We start from the raw sequence: 13,326 nt of genomic DNA on the forward strand, positions 1-13,326 counted from the left end.
TACACAATCAAAAGTCAAGCAAGGACATGTCTTCAATAGGATTGATCTGCTATTCTGCTGCTCCAGCAAACGGTACTCAGACAGCTACACAGGATATCAATTATTTGTATTTCACTGTACACCATGTCCGCTTGCCACCATTAATTTATTTTCCCTATCTACACTGGTCTGACATGGATATTAAGCTTGGTGGGACAAGGATAATCTCTTATTTTGTCTACCAGCAGTGGCTACTCCCTGAGGGGTACCTTTTGGTTAACAGCAATATCATCACTCAGCAGCAGCAGTCAGATTCTCCTACCTGCCAGCCATTGCTTTATAGTAGGCAAAGATCTGATCTGCCAGCTTGTACACAAACTGATCAAAGCATAAATTCACCTGGGGGAGGAAAAAAAAGAACAAAAAGAAATCACAGAGGTGTCACCAGTGCAAAGTAGCTCCTTCCTACTCTTGCAAGATTGGTATAACTCAATAGAGAGCTTAGAGTTTCTGCATGTTCTTACAGATCCCTGTCACCCCAACCCCAGTCATCCCTCACTCTCAGAGATGTCCAGGTTGTCCTTTTCCTCTGATGTCTCATTACCCTCTGCCTATCAGACAGACTCTTCCAGGCTTACAGTGTCTGACAGCATTTGGCTTCCACTGGTCCCGCAGCACTGCTAAATTGAAGCCCTTAATCAGCAGAACACGTAAGCTCTCTGATCTTTTGATCTTCTCAGTCGGATGGAGTATATTTTTCAGGGGACACCTACTATTGATTCACTAAACTGCTGGACTGGGCTGTCAAACAGGACAGTGTGACCCCCATGAGCTCTTTCCATACAATAAAGAAGAAAACTTACTTCAGCTTCAATTTCATCATACAGGAACTGCTTTTTGAACTTGGTCAAGGCATAGTACGCACTGTCATTATACAGGTCCAAAGGGTATAGTACGTATCTGAGGGCAAGAAGGCATCATATCGTCAATTAACCTTGGAGCATATCAGCATAAAGGGGAGCAACTCAGTGCAAGAACTGGCTTTTTTCTGTCTTTCACTCCTGTCACCTCCACTCACTCCAGACCCTCAAGTTTCCCCATCTCACTCCCTGTCTGATTTGCTGGAAGCAGTAAGAGCAGATCTGGTTGTGTGCTGTGACTTATTCAATCAATGCCATCTCCTTCTCTGCCCTCATAAAAAGTTTTATCTTGCCCTCACTCCAGAGTGCCTTGCCAATGGTTAGAAAATGGAAAACAAAGCTTCCTTAATGAGGAAGATATTATAAATATAATTATACTTGCATTACAGCAATTTCTCTGATCATTTATCAGACGTACAAAAGAAGTGCTTAAAGTGCTTTATCCAGGGTTCATGTCCTTTTGGTTGCAAACGCTGTCTGACTGCTGTATGCAGACCACTACCACCAAGCTGAGTGGATATCCTAATGCAGTAATTCCCAACTGCTGGTTAATGATGGATGAGCAAGCTCCAGTGTCAGGAAGCAGCCAGTGTGTATCTGCTAATGAGTTATTCATACATTACACACTCATGCCGCAGCAAGTCAAAAAAGATGATTGTTTTCTTCACCCTTGTCAAAGAGACAGTTCATCCCCAACCCACCTCAAGCCCCTCTGAAAGCACAGCCCACCACAGCCCACCATCTCTTACTCCATCATGGAGGGTTCTTTGGTTTCCAGAATATGGTCTGTGAGGATCCAGGGCATGGACATTTCAATGGGGAACTGGATGCGGCGGCCCATTGTCAGCTCCAGGAAGAACTCCCGGAACCAGAGCTGGGACAGGTCACAACACTGCTGCAGCGCTTCTGCAACACAGAGAGATCCCCCAGTGGGAGGACTCAGAAGTCATCCCAGGATGGAAAGAAAACTCCACTCCTAGAAACTAAACTACCACTAATGGCTCTTTTGCTATTGCTGACTCAATTCTATTTTCATAATGATTACTATACAGAAGCACACCTGCATTAGCCAGAAGTAGAACATTTGAGAAAAACCAAGGAAAATCTCCTGTGCACGTCAATGAGGAGCAAAACTATATATAAACCTTTGCCTGTCTAAGCATGTGAGAGTTGGATTCAAGCTTCCCCCTGCCGTGGTCTCACTCACCACTGATGTTGAGAAGGTGGGTGAAGAAGAAGGACTGCTTGTGGAACTCCTCAATGGCCAAGACTATTGGCCCATCCAAACTGCTCCTCAGCGTCTTCTTGGAGCCACTCTTGTCTGCTATGAGGGACTCCAGCATGGTCCGCACCATGTAGAGCTTAGGAAAGAAGGTAACAGTCACTATTCTCCTGTGAGATACCACTGCATGCAAACATGATGCTCTGCAGCAAGAAGTTACACTTCTGGTGGGCTTCTACTCTACTTTCTGCACCCCTTGGACCACCATCATTCTGGGCTAGAAATAATCACACCCATAGCAAGTGAGACTCGGGGAACTAGGCAACAAGCTAGGCATCAAAGCAATATTTAAGATATAACATGAGTGTAAATACATTATTGGAGAGCCCATGGAAAGAGCTGACAATCCACAGGATGGAAGACTCCTACATGGCTGTAAGGCCATTAATTCCATACAAATAGAGATTGACATACCTGCGTACTTGATGGTCCTACTGCTCGTCGTGGGACTTTAATATCAAATCCACCCTTGGGGTCCTTTTCACCTCTCAGGCAAGGATCATTTGGTGGCTCTCGACCTCCCTCCCAGTCACAGATTGTCTTTCGAATTGCTTGAAGGACACTGGAATGGGTAGGGAGAGGGAAATTTGTGCTTAACTTGATTTTACTGCAAGGCAAAAACACTCACAGCTATGAACATTAGCAGGGGAAGTATATGGAGTGGGGATATACACTGCTGTTTGTAGGGGAGTCACATCCAAAAGTCACCATGGAAAGAGTTGTTGGCCATGGTATGTTGGCTGGCTGTATAATAGTAAGCTGTGTAGAGGACTACATAGTTACATAGTACACCTGTACTACATACTACACACATAAATACGTTGGCTTTGTATTACATTCAAGAAAGACCAACCTGATCAAGACATTCTTCTTCTTCCTTACTGCCTGCCTGAGTGGCTCTCGCAGTGTCACCTGGGCAAAGTCCTGAAGAGCTGCATAGATTGTGTTGCGGATGGCTTGGTTAAAGACACTCTCCATCCGGCCCATCAGCACCTGTAGACCTTTGATCATGGCAATTACCTGGAACAAGAATTAAAAGCAGATGTACTTCCTATTTTTCCTTTGTGTGAAGAGGTCGGTAAATACAACATTAAGATAATCTGATAATAAATTCTATTCAAGTAACTTAGGTTACAGCAAATAGGTGGCTCGATCTCCAGGCCATTCTCTCTGCCATGGCACTAAGGAGCAAGGCAGTAGATGGCACCTACCTCCACAAAGGCAAATTTCTCTTCACTGGTGTAGTTGTACCGGGTGGCTCGTTCATACTCTTCTGCTGTTCCTGGACAGTCCTTGTTGCAGAACTTATCTGTGGGATGAACCAGCTTCCACGAGTACTGGAAGATGGAAACAGATACTGTCAACATTGCACTGAGTACGAAGTAAGGCTGGAGTCTAAAGAGAGCTCTATGCCAGGGAAACACTCCCTGGGCATCAGCAAACTTGCTTGACACAATTTTGGGTGCAGAATGTGTACTTTTTCCTGGCTGTAACATCACTGTATTAAATATTGGTTTTGTTTATTTGATGGTTTGCCAGTTATATTGGGCTTTTGACATCTATGGACTTTCCATCATCATTTTAATTGGTTTTACTTGCCCAAGACCCAGACTTGTTATGTGTCCTTCAATACTTAATGTGGGCATCCCAGAACCTGTGAAGGGCAGTGCAGCTCTTGGGAGAAATGAGCAAGTTTTCTTTCTCTGTTTGGCACAGAGGAAGTTCAGGGTGATCAGCTGCCTGATTTAACATGTTTGTTAAAGGCTTAAAGTAAGGTGGGATGCAAACAGCCTCACCATTCCACAATCTGTGCCGCACAGCCTGCTAACAAGTTGGCACTCACTTAAGAGGAGGAGGACATTGCACAGTGATGCACTCACCACTTCCATGACATGGGCACTCCACTTGGACAGCAGTTGCAGTCCCCGTAAAGCAAGATCAAAGAGCTCCCGGTACTCTTCATCGGACTTCTGGCTGTCCAGCCCTGAGCCAGTGACCACCTGGAGGAGATCACATTATTTTAAGGCCGGAGTCAGCAACTTGCTGCAGCTTCGGCTGAGCCAAACAGCAGCAGCAGATCTCCCTCTCAAATCCCAGCTGAAATGAATTCCCCATGACCTTATGATCAAGATAGAACTGGGCTGTGCATGTATTCTCCCTTGAGAAAAGGAGTGTAACTTGGCAGGACTCTTACGACCCAGGCGGTCATTGTATTTCCTACAGAAAAAATGAGTTTGACCCGTAACCTCAAAGCAAATTACTGACCTTTTCATTCCACTTTCCCATTTCTCTGTGGTAGTCTGATGCCACTGAACTCCTCTAGAAGCCTTTACTGACTTAAAGTTCAAATAAGCATATACAAATGCCAAAACAAAAGGGCTGAGAATGCGAACAATTCAAAGAACTAACAGTGATCAATGAGGATCACACAGTTGCAAAAAAACAGTCAGAATTGCATCAGAAAAGTCTCTGACATTCAGTAATGAACACAGATGCTCTAGTGAATTTCCCTCAGAGCTCTGGTGGCTCTGTGCAACAAAAAAAGATCCATCTGCAAGACATGAGTGTTCTGCCACCCACAGCTGATGATAGACAATTAGCTGCAAAGAATATTTCTACTCCTTATTTCAACTGAGCCCAGGGCAAAAAGAAGTAGCTTTTGGAGTAGGCCTCCCAGTGCACAGTTTTGCACCCACAGGGACCTTTTGTAACTCATTCTCTTTTATTGTTGGATTGAGCAGTGGTTTGTTCCACTTGTGTCCTTAAACCCATCTCACTGTATGTCTTGGCAGACCATCCTAATGCCACATTTGTCCTCTCTCAGCCTTGTCTGTCTAATGAACTCAATTCAAGTGACTGCCCCTGAGCTTACCTCGCTGTTGCTGTAGCGAGCGAGCTCAGAGATGAAGCGAATGTGGTCGTCTCGGATCTGGACCATCTGCTCACAGATGTTGTACTGCGGACTTATGCTGCTCTGAGTGCACGTCCACCTGAGCAAGAAAGCAACGGCTTCAAGAACAGGCCATGGGGCTCAGCTCAGACACCCCAGGGACAAAGCCTTGCACTCAGCTGCTCTCTTCACCTCAGTGTGCCCAAGACCTTCAGGGCAAATGTCAGCTGGTGTCCTCTCTCTCACCCTTAGGATACATGATGTCTTCCAGAGGTGGTCTCAGGGATATGACAGGGATGCTTGCTCCACATTTCTGCTAGAACATCTCTGCTCCATCCACCCTGAAGGCTGCTCTCTATTATGGGTTACCCTAACCCCCGCACTCAGAGGAATCTACTTCCCTGGCTGCTATCAGGTAAACTCTCAGGGAAGGACAAACTGCAGAGCTCCATCATCATTTACATCCTTTCTGCTAAACATAAGGATAATCATTCATTTAGAGGACATCTTTCTGAGTCTGAGGCTGGGTCATGCCTCTGCTGCAAGGAAATACCCTGCAAGGGACCGGCAGCAAAATATCCCTTCTGCTCTATTTGGTTCTGGCTCATATTGCCAGCTCACTGAACAACCCTGAGTGTAAACAATGAGCAGGATATGATCAAATGAACGAGATTTTCATTTGCATTGAGCCACATGTACTGTGTAACAGTGCAATGCGCTCTTAAAAGGAAGACAGCTCTCCCCTTCCAGCGGCACAGTCATATGAAGAAGTGGTTACAATAATCATGAATCAAGTCTAATTTAACATCTAATTTTTCCCAGATCTTTATTGGATACAGATACAAAAACAGAATGGCTCCACTAAACTGATTTGTGCAAACAAATATCTGTTTCCATCATCACAATGGCTTTAGGTGCTTTATTTCCCCAATAAATAACTGGTTATCTTAAGATAGATAGTCTTCTCCAGTATAGACTGGCCATACTAAAGGGAAGTGAGAAACCTGCTTCTGACATGGACATACACACAAAAACGTATTCCCACATTTAACTGTGAGGAGCCTGCTGCCAATCTTTGTGGTGCTAGAAGGTGCTGGAAGTGCTGGACTATGCCTCCCCTTATGAATCCAGCCTCCCACAGTCCCATCACTCCACTCTTACCCGTTTCAATGTCCTGTGTTCCCCACCGGACAATTGGCAGGCTAGCAGGAATTACCAGGGCTGCCCCAGCCCTTCCTGCTACATACAACTTAGTCCACAGTGAAGAAACAAAATGCCATGCAGGAAAAACACCAATTAAATCCATTTTCATGGAGACACGGAGGGAAAGAAAGTGACAAAAACAATATTAGTAAGAAATGGGGAATATATGGAATCAACTTGGCAGTTAATGCTGGAAGCCCCATGCAAATTGCTGAGGAAGGAAGTGAGTGAAGAAACATTGGTTAGTAAGGTGCAGCACAGAGACCCGGTAAACAGATTTTGAGACAAACATCAGATTGTGCACAGGTAAACAGCCCACGAGCTCCTTCAGTTTTGAGATGAGAAAATGAAATGCAGCTGACACGCTGTGTTGAAATGTGCTTTCTGAACAGTTTGAGATAAAAAGGTGTATATTTTTAGATATTATTCCTTTTCAAATTGAAGTTTTTGAAAATGTTTCTTAAATCTGTATTTTATTTTATTTTATTTTTTTTTTCAATTGCCATTTTGCTTGGGAAATTTTTCCACGTTATTCTCATCTTTCTCGTGCAAAGTCGATTGGCACTTTTCAACCAGCCTTCAGGAGGGCAGGGAGGGCAGAAAGCAGGACCCTTTGCAGGGAAGGGGAAAGTGAACAGGCAGAGATGAGACTAGAGCAAGCTAATTCCTGTCCCAGCAGCTGTTCAGCTACACTGCTGCTCAGTGACGGTGGAGAAATCTGACTTCCACATGACCCGGTCCCATGGGTAAATGGTCACTCTTTGGTGAAAGCCAGTCTGCAATTAGTGATTACAGCAAACACAGCTCAGATGGGCTTTGCTTATGTACTTATGTAAGTGGTAAATGCTATTCTTAGGATGCCCAAACCCACTGGTGATTCTTCTAACAATAACTGAGCATCGTGCAAAACTACAGACACAACTGGGGCTTGGACACGAGATTGAAGCAACACCCAAAATCCTCCTGATGGCTCTGAACCTGTGCTGTGACGCAGTGCTGCAGATCCCACACCACAGTGACTGAGTACTCCTGGAATTATGCCTTTTTTTATGCCTTTTTTTTCCCAGTAATACTCATTCTTTATAATGCATCTGACCCACACTTTTGACCTCATTCCTGCTGCCTTTTTGCAGTGCCTGAGCTAGAAGTCATGCCCTGGCTACTGCACAGATAGACCCAGCAGTGTTCATGCTCTGAAGGATTTTGTCCTTGGGATGAAAAACGTGGATTAAAATCTCTCCAGAGCAGGGACACGCTGCTCACACTCACACAGCTTCGGGCTCACACGTCCCAAGCACTCAGCAGCCATCCCAGAACTGTGCACCATGGCTGCTCACCCGCCTGCACACACGGGAATGGCTCCATGGAGCTGGCGAGGAGATGTCTTCCCATGCAGGGACACACAGGTACACACGTGCACACAGAGTCAGGCACGTTGGGTGTGCAGCCCCCGGCGACTCACACAGGTACCTGTGCACAGACCTCACACATGCCGAGGAGGGAGATGCAGCTCCCACAGTTTTCAGGACACACACAAAAGCCAAGAGACATTATGGCAGGCACTCACTTGGATTTGTTCTCCTCATAGTGAGCACTGGTCTTAATGTATCTGGCCAGTTCTATCTGCATATCGCCGAATAAAGGAACCACCTGCAGCTGCTGGAAAAGAAAACAAAAGATGGTTGAAACGCAGCAGTGTCCCTAGGTTGATGCAAAGGACGAGGAAGTGGCATCTTGCAGCTCTGAAGCTACAGGCTGTTCAAACCTGGATCTTTTCACACTTAGGAACCAACTGAAAACTATCACAAAGGGTTTAGGGGCAAGAAAGATCCCCCATTGCGAGTGCTTTGGAGCTGCGGGCTTGCCAGTACTGGTTTGGTTATTGTTAGAATGCTGTAAGCAGTATCAGCTGTAAGAGAAAAGGGTCTTTTTACACCAAAAACAGAGAAGCATATTCCTCATTGGGGCTTACTGACTCCCACCATAATGCGCAGGGAGAACAGAGGGATAAAACCCAGCACACTGGTATCCTGGCAGCACAGCAGGGAGGGGAGGTGTAGGCTGCTCGGCTGCACTGCCAGAGATGTGGCCTCTTTCCCCAGGGAGCGCAGATTTTACTTTGGCACTGTGGTTGCTTATGATGTATCTTACAGTTTCTCCATTAAAAAAAGACCAGTCAGTCTCTGCATGCACTACAACATGGATCTGCTCTCTCTGTACATCTCAGGAGGATTTTGATGGGAAATAAATTCTAAGTAAGTGCACTGAGCATGTCTCAAGCTCACAGAGGCCTCCACTGGACTAAGGTTTCAGCTGCAAGCAAAATTCAACCAATAGCTTCCTGCAGTTCTTCAATAAAAAGTGATGCTTCAACTTCACCTGACTGCAAAAGCTTCGCCCCAGAATTCAAGGAATACGGTGGCAAATTCGCTGTCCTATTATATCACACACTTCCTTTCTGAGGCTAGCTTGCATGAAGGGTACACAATACTATCATCAGGAATTCCCAGTAGTGCTTTCCTAAGCAGTATAAATGAAAGGGTAGTTCCTTTTCGCTACTCAAATTCCCAGTCAATCCATTAAAAAATTAATCAGAAGGCAGTAAGCAGATGTAGTAAGAGGAGCAGTTGGCTTTTCTTATTGAGATCTGATAGTCTGGAATGGTACTTAACTGACTGGGTGAGACCACAGCAGATGTTGGAGAAGTGCTCACAGAAAAAAGCTGGAAAGGAAGAAGTTATTCCATGCAGTGGATGATACTGTACCAGTCCAATTTCTGATGGACCACAACCTTTTTCAATGAACCTCAGATGTGCTCGAGTGCAGCAAGATGACAAAGCACTACAAATTACACTGAAGATTTGGTTTAAACTGGGGCAAAGATTCAAATTAGCAGAGGTGAACTCAGAATAAAAACTCAGAAAACTCCAAGAGATGGCATGATAAATCGCTTTCACAAAGCTGCAGTCCTCAGCCATCAACCTTGTGACTGGAAAGTATTCAGCCACCTCATTATCTCTCCCATCTGTGAGGTTAGAGTGTCTGTAGTTCCCTATGGCAGTGTTTGGGCCTTGTTTTTTCCTGGAGATGACATAAATATGGGTAAACAGGTCCTCACTTGAGGTGAGGATGCAGCAGCAGGTACATCAGCCTTCCATGAAATCAGCTATCCAAGCCCACCAACACATTTTTCCCTTGCCAGACCCCAACAAGAGCTGACCTGCTCCAAACCTGGAAAGTCTTCAAGACTCAACCCGTGCACAGAACCAAAGGGCAGGAGGAATCATTTCACCCTGCCAGTGCCCAGGAGATGCTTGTACTGTGCTGAGCTCAAGCAAGATGTGTAATCAGGCAAAGACAATGCAAAGTCAGCCCTCCTCTCCATATGCCACTGACAGCTTGCATACACACATTTGGGGAGGAAACAGACATTTCTTGTGCTGAGCAGCCCTGTGGCAATGCTTTCCTCCATTGCCACATCCAATGCTGCACGTGTGGAAAAGGGGCAGAGGGAGGCTACACAGCTGCTTCCCAGGATGCCACTGGAAAAACCCAGCTCTTGCAGGCCTTTCCCCAAAACCAGATAAAACAAAAAGGATTCATCAAACCATCATCAAACCTCAGCCCCCCAAGGAACTCCCTGAACACCTGCAAATTCCAACCAGTACAAGCTCTCCAAGAAGTTTTTTTTGTCTCTTACAGGGAACAGCTTATATACCAGGCTAGACTGCCAATGGTATGTTGGCTGGCCGGCTTTTTCCCCTGTCCCTCAACATGCCAGCTCAGCAGTGAGCTGAGAGACAGGGCAAACCCACCCAAAAATCATGGTGCTCTTCAGGAGACTGCAGCCCAGCCTGAAAACTGTGCCAAGCTAGATGTTGGCCTGGCCTACCTTTCCCTTGTCCACATAACAGACCTTCCATGTGCCATTCCCATCCCTCAGCCCTTGGCAGGAAGACCATCATCTCCCATTTCACCCATGCTGTGCCTCTGTGCCTATGCATATTCATGACAACCCCACACATCATCCTTCTATCTAGACAATTCCTTGATCCTTTAGGGATTTTGTGGAACTACAAATGACTCCTGTGTCTTTTTGTTGGCGGCATGTGCAATGATACAGGCTGGTAATTCACTGGTCTCCAGTCTCGCCCAGATGGGTCACTGACCTTGAAGAACTTGTCTATTTTGCTGAGGTTGATTCTCTTCTTGGCATCCAGTTTGTAGATGTTGCTGACATTGCCATCCATAAGATATAGGCCAAACCCCATCACCTGAAGAAGACAGAAAGTGAAAGTCTCATTAACTCTCAATTGTTCCCTCTCTTTCACAAAGACAATACAAAATTCTTCTCCACTCATATTCTAGGCAAGCGTTTGCTCCCAGGAAATTGAAAACATCTAAAATATTCTCTTGAATTGATTTTTTCCCTTTAATTCAGTGCAAATCATTATAGATATTAAACCTACCCACATTATCCTTCAAAGAATCTAAACTGACTCATACCATGGTAATGATATTCTTAGGGTAACAGTGACTGTAATCACTGTAATAACTGACTTACAATAAGGACAAACATACTAACTAAGCAAGCTGTGTGCCCATAAGGATATTGGCTCTTCAGAGAAGGTATGCATGTAAACCCAAAGGAGAAAAAACAAAGAAAAGGAAGAGAAACATTGTCTTGGAAGGGAATTTCACTTCATTAAATCTAAAGTGGAACTACCCAAATGCCCAGCTCTGTAAGTACAGCCAAACCTCACCTTTAACAGCATATGCTTCTCACTGGGTGTGAGATACATCTTGTTTTCATAGTAATCCACACAGATGTTGACAATATCAGCCAGCAATTCCTCGTAGCCAGGGATAACCTCGAGTTGTTGGTGCAGACACTGAAACAGCAACACAGGACACTTTATCCACATGGGCAGAGGAAGAGCAGGAATATGTTTCCAGAGGTGGAAACATACTTGAAAGATTAAGAAGATAATGAGGTTTCTTAAAACCCTGTCTGCACTTGAGTTACAGATAGAAGATTGACCTCATGGTACCACCTATAAAGAGGAACCTGTAGGAGAGCTCTCCTTTTCAGATTGATGACAGCAGCCAAGCGTCAGACAGTGAGATGAAAAACAGTCTGCTCAGAAGCAGACCTTCTGACTGTCTCCTGTCTCTGTGCAATATTTTATCTAATTAGCAGAATCTGTAGGGCCTGTAGATTGTGGAGGTCCCTTGTGTCTGATCTGCAATCCCTATGCAGCTACAGAGACAGACTGGATGGATTTCTGGAAAAAAATAAGGGCAAGGTTTATGAGAGAAAGCCTCCTGAGAGCTCTTCTTACATCTTTTAGAGTTTTATCCTTGTCTTGACATAAAGAGACCTCCAAAGCTACCCAGGATAACCCAATGGAGAGAGTTGTTACTAGACTTATGCAGCCTGACCCAGACACCAACAATCATCAGAAATGACCCAACAAAAAAAGGCAGATATTGCTGCAGTCCAGCCTGAAGCTCCCTGAAGCATGGAAGGGTCAAATGGTTCAGAGGGATGGACTTGCCTGTGTGATGCGGTTGTGATTTGCCAGGAACATAGAGAGGTTCTGGGACTCCTGGATGGACTGCGGGTCTGCCATCTTCCGCAGAAACTGGGCAGCTCTGAATGGGAAAAATCCACCATCACCATGAACTGTTGCCCAATGCCAGGCTCTCGCCACCCATCCTCCTCACTTCACCTGCAGCTGCAGAGCAGCAGCCGCAGAGCTCACCTGCAGCAGAGCCTTCCCCTTTCCTCATTTTACCAACAGGGAACTGAAACACACAGAAGCTTGGTCTTTTTCTTACAAAGAGACCACAACAGCACAGATAACCACCCTCCAGCCTCCCTGTATCTGCCAGATCCCATTGCAGGCAATGCCTTCGGCCAGACCAGGTGCAGGCTCAGCCCTGCTTCTTGCCTCTCACCTCTTGTAAGCCGAGTGGTCGTTCTTCACACTGCACTTCATATTCTTCAGCTCATCTAGTACTGCAAACATGTTGATGAACTTGCCCAGGGTGAGGAGATAGGCCTCAGAGACAAAGTCCTTCCTCCGCTCTGCATGGCACAGGCGCTTCACCTCGCTGCAGAACCGCTCGATAGCCTTGCGCTGGAAGGCAGTGGGATAGGGTCAGCACATGCACACCACCACCCCTACAGCCACCATCCCCTACCTTCCCCTGGTGGGATGGCAGCTTCAGGGTCTCACTCAGTTATTGCCATGAAATGAGGCAGCATTACAGACCCCTGCAACAAATGTCCTCCATGCTGGAGGGGAAGAGGAGATTTGAATCCTCTGCCCAGCCTGCCTGGATAGCAGTGCTGTCTGCCAAATAACGCTTTGGCTCTTTAGGTGGAGAATTAAGATCTCATGGGACATGAAACCCAAAGGCGGTAGTAAAACCCAGTTGCAGCCAGTTGTAAATGCAAGCAGTGACATAGGGAGCTCCCTTGAGCCTACAGCAGCTCTGTTTTTCTATGTTGTCATTACTCTGCTGGGATCTGAGTATGTTATTTTCTCAAGTGTCTCATATGTGGCATCTGTTAGCTTTGGTGTTTGACTCTGTGACATAGCAGAGTGAGCTATGCTGGCCCTGCTAAAGAATCTCAAACCAAAGACATTATTTTTGTCAACTACTTTGACCACATACCTGAAAATACATGAACTTCATAAGCTTGGTCACTTCTGGCTCCAGAACTTCTACTGTCTTCTCATAAATCTCCACTCGGTTTGGCTGTTCATTACATTTCACCTGCAAAGACAAATGATGATTGTCAGCATTAAAAATATGCAGAAATATGTTTTCCAAGCTCCACAGAAGTCCTGCAAACCCTTTTATCAGTAGGGTTAATGCAAGTGTGCTGCATCTGCCTGCAGTGTTGTCAGCCTGCACTTCTGAAGTGATGAAGTGAGCTCTCATGTGGCAGAGCTTTGTGTTGGAGGCTGAATCACAGCTCAGTGGACCATGTGGGCAACCTTAGTCATGCCTGTAGGTGTCTGAAGGACAGAACCACCAAA

The 13,326-nt window shown here is 45.6% G+C and overlaps 1 protein-coding gene across 1 annotated transcript in view; it reads right to left on the reverse strand.

The window, feature by feature from the left end:
• The window catches only part of CYFIP2 (cytoplasmic FMR1 interacting protein 2), a 46,192-nt gene that overhangs the window by 24,754 nt on the left and 8,112 nt on the right, over window positions 1-13,326 (reverse strand). Inside the window, exons 5-19 of the mRNA XM_015876251.2 lie at window positions 12,959-13,060; window positions 12,236-12,417; window positions 11,833-11,929; window positions 11,038-11,166; window positions 10,444-10,548; window positions 7,842-7,933; window positions 5,054-5,171; window positions 4,062-4,181; window positions 3,393-3,518; window positions 3,035-3,201; window positions 2,596-2,743; window positions 2,107-2,260; window positions 1,649-1,805; window positions 843-939; window positions 302-378 (exon numbers count right to left, since the gene is read on the reverse strand). Of these exons, the coding sequence (XP_015731737.1) occupies window positions 302-378; window positions 843-939; window positions 1,649-1,805; window positions 2,107-2,260; window positions 2,596-2,743; window positions 3,035-3,201; window positions 3,393-3,518; window positions 4,062-4,181; window positions 5,054-5,171; window positions 7,842-7,933; window positions 10,444-10,548; window positions 11,038-11,166; window positions 11,833-11,929; window positions 12,236-12,417; window positions 12,959-13,060 (1,871 nt within the window). The remainder of the gene's footprint in view (window positions 1-301; window positions 379-842; window positions 940-1,648; window positions 1,806-2,106; window positions 2,261-2,595; window positions 2,744-3,034; window positions 3,202-3,392; window positions 3,519-4,061; window positions 4,182-5,053; window positions 5,172-7,841; window positions 7,934-10,443; window positions 10,549-11,037; window positions 11,167-11,832; window positions 11,930-12,235; window positions 12,418-12,958; window positions 13,061-13,326) is intronic.

This window comes from Coturnix japonica, chromosome 13 (assembly GCF_001577835.2).
Source record: "Coturnix japonica isolate 7356 chromosome 13, Coturnix japonica 2.1, whole genome shotgun sequence".
NCBI classification, from domain to species: Eukaryota; Metazoa; Chordata; class Aves; order Galliformes; family Phasianidae; genus Coturnix; species Coturnix japonica.